Consider the following 12,644-nt stretch of genomic DNA (forward strand, 5'->3'; position numbering starts at 1 on the left):
CACCAGAAAACAATGAAGAACCGCTCGCCCTCCCCGCCGGTGCACGTCCATGTAGATGAGAGCACCCCATACATCTCCATATTAAGAAGGGGCTGAAAAACTCCTCCAAAGTACAAGTAGGTCACAGATACCCGAAAATATTTTGTCCTGTAGGCACATGTCACTTGAACATTCTATGGGGGGTGGGTTCTTTCATGTATTTTTTTTACATGTAGATATATAATTCTTAAAAAAATAAAAAATAAAATTATATATATATATATATATATATATATATATATATATATATATATACACACACATTTTTTCGCCCTATAGGACACTCCGGCATATAAGACGCACCCAATTTTAAATGAGGAAAATCTAGAGTACAATGTAAAAGTATAGGTCACAGTGATCTTCAACCAGCGGACCTCCAGATTTAGCAAAACTACAACTCCCAGCATGCCCGGACAGCCGTTGGCTGTCCGGGCATGCTGGGAGTTGTAGTTTTGCAACATCTGGAGGTCCGCAGGTTGAAGACCACTGGTATAGGAGGTCCGGACCCGTCACCGCTGCCCTGGATGTCGTCCTCCATCGCTGTCGCCGCGTCCCCGGGGTGTCCCCGTTCGCTCCGGAACGTCTCTGCTGCGGGTATCCTCGCTCTCCCTCGCTGCCATCACGTCGCTACGCACGCCGCTCCTATTGGATGACGGGGCGGCTGTGCGCGATGACGTGATGTCGATGAAGGAGAGCGCCGGCCATGCAGGGGATCACGGCACGGAGCAGACACCGAGGAGGCAGTTAAGGTCCCTCCTGGTACAGTCGGGTTAGTGTCACTTTCGCTTCAAGACGCGGCGATCAGCTTTGATCGCCGCGTCTGAAGGGTTAATACAGGGCATCACTGCGATCTGTGACGTCCTGTATTAGCCGCGGGTCCTGGCCGTTGATGGCCGCAGGGACCGCCGCGATAGTTGTGTATTCGCCGTATAAGACGCACCAACTTTTCCCCCCCAGCTTTGGGGAAGAAAAAGTGCGTCTTATACGGCGAAAAATACGGTATATATTAACTAATAAATACATATATTTTGTGTGTGTATATGTGTATATATATAATACACACACACAATATATGTATTTATTAGTTAATAAATACCGTATTTTTCGCCGTATAAGACGCACATATATATATATCCCATTGGATTCCATAATAGACATGTATGAACTTTATTACAAAGGGTTCCCAGGACTAAACTATTAAATAATTGATGGGTTATACTTAGGATAGGCCAGTGTTTTAAAACCAAAGTGCCCCCAGCTGTTGCAAAACTACAACTCCCAGCATGCCCTGGACAGCCGTTGGCTGTCCAGGCATGCTGGAAGTTGTAGTGTTTTGCAACAGCTGGGGGCACTTTGGTTTTAAAACTGGTTTAGGCCACAATATAAGATCCCGACACCCCTGCAAAACAGCTGGTCGAAGGGGTCGTTGTGCGGCGGTGCCTGGTATTACAGCTCAGCAATTCCCTCCCATTCAAGTAATGTGACTGAGCTGCAGTACCAGGCACAGCCACTGCTAAATGCATGGAGCTGTACATGATAAACAATGACTAAAATCTAGTGTTCCCTGTAAGCGGATCTCTGGGGTGCTGAGAGTCGAACCCCCACCAGCATGATATTAATTAGCATAGGGACATGTCAAAAGTTTTGATCCATCAGGGTCTGAGTGTTCAGACCCTGACCGATCGCTAGGATGAGCGAGGAGAGAAGTATATGGCTGAGCGCCATGTCACTGGGCTCAGTCATGTGGCACAGAACCGGGAATGAACGCTCAGAACCGGGAATTACATTTATATTGCTCTGTTATATTGTCTCTCTACTCCTTTTCGCGCACTGCTCTGTCACGATACTTCTTGCAGTTTGTGAACCAGGAAGGCCAGGATGAACTTCTTAAGGGGGTACTCCGGTGGAAAACTTTTTTTTTTTTTTTAATCAACTGCTGCCAGAAAATTAAACAGATTAGTAAATAACTTCTATTAAAAAATCTTAATCCTTCCAGTACTTATTAGCTGCTGAATACTACAGAGGAAATTCTTTTCTATTTGCAACACAACATCACGAGCACAGTGCTCTCTGCTGACATCTCTGTCCATTTTAAGAACTGTCCAGAGTAGGAGAAAATCCCCATAGCAAACATATGCTGTTCTGGACAGTTCCTAAAATGGACAGAGGCGTCAGCAGAGAGCACTGTGGTCATGATGTCAGCAGAGAGCTCTGTGTTCCAAATAGAAAATAATTTCCTCTGTAGTATTCAGCAGCTAATAAGTACTGGAAGGATTAAGATTTTTTAATAGAAGTAATTTACAAATCTATTTAACTTTCTGGCACCAGTTGATTTAAAAATAAAAAATAAAAGTTTTCCACCGGAGTACCCCTTTAAATCTAACTCAAAACATACAATCCAGGCAACCCGGCTTGAAGCAGACATCCTGTGGATACATGCCGCTGACCTTGGCACATGTAATATAGCGGTATTATTTATTCTCTTAGCAGAAAGCAACCAAAAGTAAATCGAAGAGCGACGTGGGCAATTTACGGCGCAGCGCTAAGGTGAAGACCAGGGTCCCTTGGATCCCCCCAGGAAAGACATCTATGCGTGATACAGGCTATAAGTGGGAGGTAAGTGATTGCCAAGGGTACCACAATGAATGGAACATGGCAGTAAATAGACAGAACCGGGATTAAATGCGCAAATGTGGGAAGGTTTAAATTAAAAATAAGGCTCTATTTGTTCCAGTAATAAAGATGTCCAATTCTTGGATAAATATCTTGTTTAAAGGGGAACTCCGATACTTAACAATTATCCCCTCACCACAAGATCTCTTGTCCGGCTTTTCCTATGCACAGAGCTGCCACCGGTCCGTGCGCTGAGCTGTGTCGACGAGTGGTCGGACCAACCCCCCCCCCCCCCCCCCCCCTGCGATCACACTTATCCCCTATCCTGTGGATAAGGGATAAGTTGTTCAGTATCGGAGTTACCCTTTAAAGCGATATTCTAGGAATTTTTTTTATTTTTTACATCAGCTGGCTCCAGAAAGTTAAACAGATTTGTAAATTACCTCTATTAAAAAAATCTTAATCCTTCCAATAATTATCAGCTGCTGAAGTTGAGTTGTTCTTTTCTGTCTGGCAACAGTGCTCTCTGCTGACATCTCTGCTTGTCTCGGGAACTGCCCAGAGTAGAAGAGGTTTGCTATGGGGAGTTGCTTCTACTCTGGACAGTTCCCGAAAATCGGGGTCCAGTCTGATAAGCCATTCAGGAGACTAGGGGAGCTGAGTAGTAGCCTTCGGCTTTCCGGGCATGCTGGGAGTTGTAGTTTTGCAACTGCTGGAGGCAAGTTGGTTGGGAAAAACTGTACTACAAAATCAGGGTCCAGTCTGACAGGCCATTCAGGAGTCTAGGGGAGCTGAGTAGTAACCTTCGGCTGTCCAGGCATGCTGGGGAGTTGTAGTTTTGCAACAGCTGGAGGCACCCTGGTTGGGAAACACTATAGTAACCCCCTATCGTTTGGACGTTGTTATTTAAAGAAATATTATTCAAACCTGTCTTAATTAATTTCGTCAGGGACTGACCCATCGCTTGGAGATCACCCCTCCGGACATGGAGAAGATGTTGTCAGCTCTGCGTATGAGTGACCTGTCCACCGATGAAGAGGAATACATGCGCAGCAAGATGAACTCCTACGAGAAGAAGATTGACGGCTTGATGTCTGAAGTCGGGACCTTGAAGAACCAGGTAAGGTGACAGGAATGTCTGCAGAGGTCACGGGGACAAGGAAGGCGAAGCAAAACCTGTCCAATCTGCTTACTACCAGGTGGAGCAGCAGAAAAGGGACCACTCCATAGAGAGATATGAAGAGCGACTGGCAGCGTCCAAGAGGGCGCTGAGTGCCAGGAACGAAGAGCTGAACGATGCGTCTCTGGAACTGGAAGAGACAGAGAATGAGAACTCCCGTCTGCGGAGGAGCATCGACCGAATCAAAGAAGAGACCGACCTTACTTTGTAGGTGTCTGAAAAACCAATTATAACACTATCCAAAATAAACGGGCGATAACCCCCGTTGTAATACAATCCGAAAGTAAGCCCAAAAATTCTTACACCAAAACTGGATCAAAAACATAAAAAATAAGAACATGATTAAAAAGACATAGTACATGAATATGACAACAAGGTATACACTAGACTGACCATTGCACATAACATTTTGTCATTCGTATAACTTGTTGTCATATTCATGTACTTTGTCTTTCAGTTATGTTCTTAAAGGGGTTATCCAGGAAAAAACACATATATAATCAACTGGCTCCAGAAAGTTAAACAGGTTTGTTAATTATTTCTATCATTTTTTTAATCCTTTCAGTACTTATGAGCTGCTGAAGTTGAGTTGTTCTTTTCTGTCTCTCTGATGACACCTGTCTTGGGAACTGTCCAGAGTAGAAGCAAATCCCCATAGCAAACCTCTTCTACTCTACTGTGCCGTTCCCGAGACAAGCAGAGATGTCAGCAGAGAGCACTGTTGCCAGACAGAACAGAACAACTCAACTTCAGCAGCTGATAATTATTGGATTAAGATTTTTTAATAGAAGTAATTTACAAATCTGTTTAACTTTCTGGAGCCAGTTGAGATATATATATAAAAAAATTCCTGGATAACCCCTTTACATTTTTTATTTAATTTATTGGCTACAGTTTTGGTGTAAGGATTTTTGGGCTTACTTTATTTGTAGGTGTCTGAGTAAGACTTGGCAGTTTAATACATAGAAGTCATGTACAATTGTTCTGCATGTCCTTGAGTCACATGTTAGTTTATGTTTAGTATCTGTTTCTAGGAAAGCTGTGTAGCATCCAATATCCTTCCATAATGACCCTCTGTCATTCAGCTTTACTAGACTCCTGTAGAGCAAACCTTTCCAGCTGTACAGTGATGCATTCCCTTTTCTTGGGTTGCAATTTCTGTCAGCACTAGAGCTCAGGGGGGCTACTTTTATGGGGGTTCCTTTAAAGGGGTACTCCGGTGGAAACCTTTTTTATAAATCAACTGGTGCCAGAAAGTTGAACAGATTTGTAAATTACTTCTATTAAAAAAATCTTAATCCTTCCAGTACTTATTAGCTGCTGAATACTACAAAGGAAATTCTTTTCTTTTTGGAACACAGAGCTCTCTGCGTACATCATGAGTACAGTGCTCTCTGCTGACATCTCTGTCCATTTTAAGAACTGTCCAGTATAGGAGAAAATCCCCATAGCAAACATATGCTGCTCTGGACAGTTCTTAAAATGGACAGAGATGTCAGCAGAGAGCTCTGTGTTCCAAAAAGAATATAATTTCCTCTGTAGTATTCAGCAGCTAATAAGTACTGGAAGGATTAAGATTTTTTTTAATAGAAGTAATTTACAAATCTGTTTAACTTTCTGGCACCAGTTGATTAAAAAAATAAATAAATAAAAATGCTTCCACCGGAGTACCCCTTTTAAGCTCACTTTAAAAATCCGTCTGGGTCTCACTCAGACTTCAACCAATCAAAACTTTTGACATATCTCTACAACAGTTTTTCCCAACGGTGTTGCAAAACTACAACTCCCCGCATGCTCGTTGGCAACAGCTGGAAGTAAACACTGCTCTAAAAAGTCTTTTTAAAGTGGCAGTACCCATTAAAAGGGTTGTTCAAAGTGTATGTCTGATATTGCAGCTCAGCCACCATCACTTCAGTGGAGCTGAGCTGCAATAGCGAACATAACCAATCGACGAGGGTGATTCTTTTTCATCTGCTAGGCTATGGAGAGAGAGCTCTGACTTGATTTAAAAAAAAAAAAGGTTTTCCAGTGGAGTACCCCTTTAATGGAGTCCCTATGAATTTACATTTATAATAATATTCCTTGTATTGCGTTTCTGTAATATTAGGAGGGAGAAACATCATCTGCAACAAGAGAAGACCCATTTGCTTTCAAAACTGGTGGAAGCCGAGATGGACGGGACAGAAGCTGCAAGACAGGTTGACCAGTTGCGAGACACCATAAACCAGATGAGACATGTAAGTGATGTGCATATCACCGGGTATGTAGGGGTGGTCCTATCGCCGTGTGGGTATGTATGTGGGGGGTGGTCCTATCGCCGTGTGGGTATGTATGTGGGGGGTGGTCCTATCGCCGTGTGGGTATGTATGTGGGGAGTGGTCCTATCGCCGTGGGGGGTGGTCCTATCGCCGTGTATGTGGGGGGGGGGGTTCTATCACCGGGTATGTGGGGGCGGTCCTATCACCAGGTATGTGGGGGGCCCTCTCCAAAGTAAAAAAAAAGCCTAATCTTTACAGGAGAAGAGAATGACGAGTACGGACTTTAACATGCTCACCCGGCAAAAGGAAATCCTGCTGGAAAAACTTAATACATTCGAAGAGACTAACAGGACCCTGAGGACTCTGCTGAGAGAACAGCACTGTAGAGAGGTGAGAGACTTCAGCTCCATACTTTATTGTTAAAGGGGCTGTCACATGAAAAATACCCTGGTCTATATACTAGGGCAAATGGACATCATAGAGAGGGTCCCAAAACTAAGCGCTTGTTCTGGTGGACTCAAGTGCCAATCAAAGTGCTCACCATGTAATTCTACAAGTTTCCCTGCAGAGGGCGTTGGTGGGGAAATACCTGGTTGACTGCAACTTCCCCTAATACAGTGTTTCCCAACCAGGGTACCTCCAGACATTGCAAAACTACAACTCCCAATGTCCACATCCATAGGAGCTATCATTATGCTGTATAACTAATGGGCCTCACCAACTTAGGCTCCGATAGACACTGACTATAGCACTGTTTCCCAACCAGGGTGCCTCCAGCTGTTGCAAAACTACAACTCCCAGCATGCCCGGACAGCCGTTGGCTGTCCGGGCATGCTGGGGGTTGTAGTTTTGAAACAACTGGAGGCACCCTGGTTGGGAAACACTACCTTTAATAAAATAAGCCAAGAGCGAGACGTAGATCTCATTTCTGGAATGGGTGATGGTCTTATAGCTCACCTACAGGCAGCAGTGTATTACATTTAGTGTAAAGATACAGGGAGATTTATTAAAGGGTACCTTTCATCAAAAAAACTTTTGATATATTATAGATTAATCTATGCAGAATAACTTTCCAATAGCATGTTATTAAAAAATATGCTTCATTCTATTTAATTTTCCACTTTGAAAAAATGACCACTAGGGGTCTCCCTACCAGTCCTGTCCGCAAGCCTTTTTTTTTTTTTATAGATTTCAGACTCATGCTGGAGTCCTAAATCTCAGACTGCAGCCGGGACACAGACAAGCTCAGAACTGCTCCCTGCCAGTGGAGGCATAAGGATCCACTTAAAATTATTCTTCATTTCTTTCAGACCGAGACACATCGACTGCTGGAGCAGAAGGAGCTATTACTTAAGAAGCTATCGGATGCCGACACGGACAGAGCGGTATGGACACTGCCCTCTATAAAGTCGACGACACCCCCCCCCCTCCATACAGCCGTATAGGAGAGGCGGGGATGCACGAACTCTTCATCTCTAATAGAGATACATGGAGTGGGGGTGTTTGCTTCGGCATCATGCTGCGGCCGACACTCCTTCTGCACGGGAGAGCTGCGGCAGAGCAGCGAGATCGCGAGGGTCCCAGTGTTCGGACCCCCCCACAATCAGACTCTTATCCCCTGTCCTGCTGATAGAGAATAAGTGTCTAAGACTGCAGTACTCTTTTAAGGGTCTATTCAAATCTTATAGGATAGGGGATAAGATGCCTGATCGCTGGAGTTCCGCCGCTGGGGACCCCCGGGATCTTGCAAGCGGCACCCCGTTTGTAATCAGTCCCCGGAGTGTGTTCGCTCCAAGTCTGATTACCGACGACCAGGGGACTGATTACAATCGGGGTGCCGCGTGCAAGATCCCGGGGGTCCCCAGCGGCGGGACTCCCACGATCAGGCATCTTATCCCCTATTTTTTGGATAGGGGATAAGATGTCTAAGCACCGGAGAACCCCTTTAATGCTTGAATAGACCCTAAAATAGTAAAAATAAAACTGACAAATAGTAACCCAAATGGGAGTTGTCCCTATCAACTCTATACGAATTGGCCCGGGAGACATAGGCTGCTGGGTTCACACCACGTTTTTGCGATACAGTTCCCGTATCAGGTTTTTGATTAAAAAAAAAACTGATTCCTCAAAATCGGACTAAACTGTATGAAAATGTGAGTACAAATTTTAAACCGTATACGGTTTGAACAATGATGTCCGGTTGCATCCGTTAAAAAAAATAATATAAAAACTTTTTTTTAAATAAGTTTTTAACTTTTCATATGAATAAAGTTTTACTTGTTTGATTGAAATTCCAAGAAAAAAACTGTGCAAAGTCAAAAACTGTATGGTGCAAACCAGATGGAATCGTACGCACATACAGTTCTGTACGGTTCCCATTGACTCCCATGGTAAATAAAAAAAAAAATGTATACGTTTCAATACGGTTTTTCACCTGGACCAAGAACTGTGGTAGACTACAGTTTTGTGTACGGGGAAAAAAACTGACAAAACCGTACAGGATGCAAAACTGACACAACTGATGCATCTTTTGAGATATGGTTTTCAATGGAAAGTCAATGCGTACGGTTTTCAATACGGTTCCGTACGGTTTTCACATTGAACACGTATACGGGAACTGTATTGCAAAAACGTGGTGTGAACGCAGCCATAGACATCCATGTCCCTGCTCCTGCAACTGCATGACTACTAGCCCTGCAGGATATACATATATTCAGGTACCTGTCATTATAGAAGAAAAAAAAAATTCTTCTTAAAGGGGTACTACCGTGGAAATATAGATATTTTTTTTTTTTAATCAACTGGTGCCAGAAAGTTAAACAAATTTGTAAATTGCTTCTTATTCTCTTAATCTTTCCAGTACTTTTTAGGGTCTGTATACTACAGAGGAAATGGTTTTCTTTTTGGAACACAGAGCTCTCTGCTGACATCATGACCACAGTGCTCTCTGCTGACATCTCTGTCCATTTTAAGAACTGTCCAGAGTAGGAGAAAATCCCCATAGCAAACATATGCTGCTCTGGACAGTTCCTAAAATGGACAGAGATGTCAGCAGAGAGCACTGTGCTCATGATGTCAGCAGAGAGCTCTGTGTTCCAAAAAGAAAATAATTTCCTCTGTAGTATTCAGCAGCTAATAAGTACTGGAAGGATTAAGATTTTTTTTATAGAAGTAATTTACAAATCTATTTAACTTTCTGGCACCAGTTGATTTACAAAAAAAAAAAAAAAAGTTTTCCACGGGAGTACCCCTTTAATGTTTTGATGGGTCGGGGTCTCAGTGCTGATACCTCCACCGATCAGGAGAATGAGCAGGATGAAGCGATCCCTGTCCAACCTTATAGACTTATAATGAGGCCCATACAGAAGCCGGACGGAGATCATTGCGAGCTGGAGAGTGAAGCGCTTGCTTCTCCCCGTTTTAATCTCCATATGGGAGGAGGGTCTGTCGGGGGTCCCAGCAATGAGATCCCAACCAATCAGAAATCTTTTTAAATGACAGGCACACAATATAGGTTAGAGATCCATAGGTTTATAACATTAATACAATGTGACAACTTATAGCCTAGAACAGTGTTTTCCAACCAGGGTGCTTCCAGCTGTTGCAAAACTACAACTCCCAGCATGCCCAGACAGCCTTCGGCTGTCTGGGCATGCTGGGAGTTACAGTTTTGCAACAGCTGGAGACACCCTGGTTGGGAAACACTGGCCTAGAGGCTGCTAAAAAGGCTTAGTGTCTGTTCACTCATTGTTTTTGTTTCACATTATGCGCATATACCAGGAAAGCTCCTGTGTACAGACCACCAAGTGCCCGGCATATGCCAAAATAGTGTCCTTTTGGAATCACTCGGCCGGTGTGTTTTTTTTCTTCATTATATAGGACAAAATAGCCTGCTACACTTTACTATACAGATAGATATAGCAAAACATTGGGCAACATAGGCGGCTGCTGTCTGATATATGTTGGAGGTGGACCCTATGGTATACAGTGATCCCGCAATTTACAATATTTTCAACGTACATTGGTCTTTTCTGGACCATTGTAACTTGAAACCAGACTCGCCATACAATGTACAGACAGTCCAGATCTGTGATACCTGTGAATGGCCGGAAGATCCGACCAATCAGAATGGACATTTACTGGTAAAACCCCTGTATAACTGAAGTGCATGCACTGACTGGTGTCTGGTAGTTCCCCCTACAGTATAAGGAGGTATTACATGTTCTGTACTACTCTTTACCTGTATTACTGAAGTGTATGCACTGACTGGTGTCTGGTAGCGCCCCCTACAGTACAGGGAGGTATTACATGTTCTGTACTACTCTTTACCTGTATTACTGAAGTGTGTGCACTGACTGGTGTCTGGTAGCGCCCCCTACAGTACAGGGAGGTATTACATGTTCTGTACTCTTTACCTGTATTACTGAAGTGTGTGCACTGACTGGTGTCTGGTAGCGCCCCCTACAGTACAGGGAAGTATTACATGTTCTGTACTACTCTTTACCTGTATTACTGAAGTGTATGCACTGACTGGTGTCTGATAGCGCCCCCTACAGTACAGGGAGGTATTACATGTTCTGTACTACTCTTTACCTGTATTACTGAAGTACATGCACTGACTGGTGTCTGGTAGCGCCCCCTACAGTACAGTGAGGTATTACATGTTCCGTACTCTTTACCTGTACCAGGGTTAGCTGCTCCTTTGGACACCAGGTGAGGGCGGCTCCATGTTACTTTTTTAGGACACTGTGTTCTGTACAGGACCCTGAAGAAGCTCCTGTCCTCTACATAGACAGTGATTACAGCTCCAGCAGATCTTTATTACTTTTATATATAAGGATTTGCTTTATCTATATTAGTTATCTACTTAATTTTATTTACTCCTCACTTTTTCCTATTTTTGGATGACATTTTGGGGCTTCAGAACCAATTACCAGGTTTCCATAGAGTTCTGGTCCCAACATACAATGGTCGTCCTGGAGCCAATGAATATTGTAACTTGAGGGAGCGCTGTACCTCCAATAGATAGATGTGAGCAGAGATTTTACACCCTGCGGAGTGATCAGTAGACGAGTCCTCGGTATCATACGTCCTTCTCTCATCTTTTCCCTTATTCAGCATCTCCAGTTGAGACTTCACGAGAGAGAGAAGGAGCTGGAAGATCTCAGGATTCAGCTGCAGACAGAGAAGGTTAGTCAGGGTTTTCCATGATCTCTTCCTGCGGGAGGATCAGGATTGTTCCTCATACAGTGACCCCTCGACCTACAATGGCCCCGACATACGATCATTTCAGCATACGATGGCCTCTCAGAGGCAGCATCAACATACGATGCTTTTGTATGTCGGGGCCATCGCATAAACTGCTATCCGGCAGCGCAGACTGCTTCAGCTGCCACTGGATAGCCGTTTACGGTGCCCCGTGTGGTCCGCTGACGATCACTTACCTGTCCTCGGGGCTCCGGAGCGTCCTCTTTGGGATCCCCTGCATCGTCGTCATCACGTCGCTGCGCACGCCATCCCGTCATCCAATAGGAGCGGCGTGCGTAGTGACGTGATGTCGGCGATGGAGAGCGAGGATGCCGGGGAAGCAGAGGCCTTGCCGGAGCATCGGGGACACCGCAGGGACGCGGTGACAGCGATGGAGGGCGACATCCAGGGCAGCAGTGACGAGCGGTGACGGTCCGGAGCGGCGGGGACACATGAGTACAACCTCCAATACCAGTGGTCTTCAACATGCGTACCTCCAGATGTTGCAAAACTACAACTCCCAGCATGCCCGGACAGCCGTTGGCTGTCCGGGCATGCTGGGTGTTGTAGTTTTGCAACATCTGGAGGTCCGCAGGTTGTAGACCACTGTCCTATACTTTACATTGCACGGATCCCTCAACATACGATGGTTTCAACAAACGATGGTCCATTTGGATCGGATTACCATCGTATGTTGAGGGACCGCTGTATTTGCTGTTTAAATATATCATCGGCTCTGTTCAGACTTTTTTCTCTGTAGGATCTATGCAGGACGTCCACTGAATTTTCTAAATCTCTAGAATCGACAAGGGCTCACTTACAGGGGCAGCTGAGGAGCCGGGAGGCCGAGAATAATCGACTATCTGTCCAGCTGAGGGTAAGGAGGAAGGGGGCGATATGTTGTAGACTTTATATATTTGTAATGTAATTCAATGAGTCTTGCGGGGGCCCCAGCACTAGGACCCTCCATGATCTAAAACATATCCCGTATCCTGCAGATGTCCTGTATGGAGCCCGGCTCTCCCCTAGAGATATATAGAGAGAGCGTGGCGACCCCCACTTTGGGTGGAGGCCATGATGCACCGCTCCTGGGGAGAGCTGGGGCTTCGTACAGAAGATCGCAGGGGCCACAGTGCTCGGACCCCCGCTATCTAAAACTTATCCCCTTTCCTGTGGATAGGGGGATACTTTAAAAAAAAAAAAATTTCTGTATGACATATCTCCATTAAAGAGTTCTGTGGTGCAGTAATAAGTTTTAAATCGCAGGGAACCGACCGCTGGGACCCCCACGATCTCCTTTACTGCAC

General features: G+C 44.7%; 1 protein-coding gene across 1 annotated transcript in view; it reads left to right on the plus strand.

Moving 5' to 3' along the window:
- Positions 1 to 12,644, plus strand: part of ODF2 (outer dense fiber of sperm tails 2) — a 30,105-nt gene continuing 17,461 nt past the window's right edge. Inside the window, 10 exon segments of the mRNA XM_056539016.1 lie at positions 1 to 67; positions 70 to 116; positions 2,527 to 2,655; positions 3,602 to 3,772; positions 3,852 to 4,039; positions 5,940 to 6,069; positions 6,349 to 6,480; positions 7,401 to 7,475; positions 11,209 to 11,280; positions 12,098 to 12,214. Of these exon segments, the coding sequence (XP_056394991.1) occupies positions 13 to 67; positions 70 to 116; positions 2,527 to 2,655; positions 3,602 to 3,772; positions 3,852 to 4,039; positions 5,940 to 6,069; positions 6,349 to 6,480; positions 7,401 to 7,475; positions 11,209 to 11,280; positions 12,098 to 12,214 (1,116 nt within the window). The 5' untranslated portion in view covers positions 1 to 12.

The sequence above is a fragment of the Hyla sarda genome, chromosome 9 (assembly GCF_029499605.1).
Source record: "Hyla sarda isolate aHylSar1 chromosome 9, aHylSar1.hap1, whole genome shotgun sequence".
NCBI classification, from domain to species: Eukaryota; Metazoa; Chordata; class Amphibia; order Anura; family Hylidae; genus Hyla; species Hyla sarda.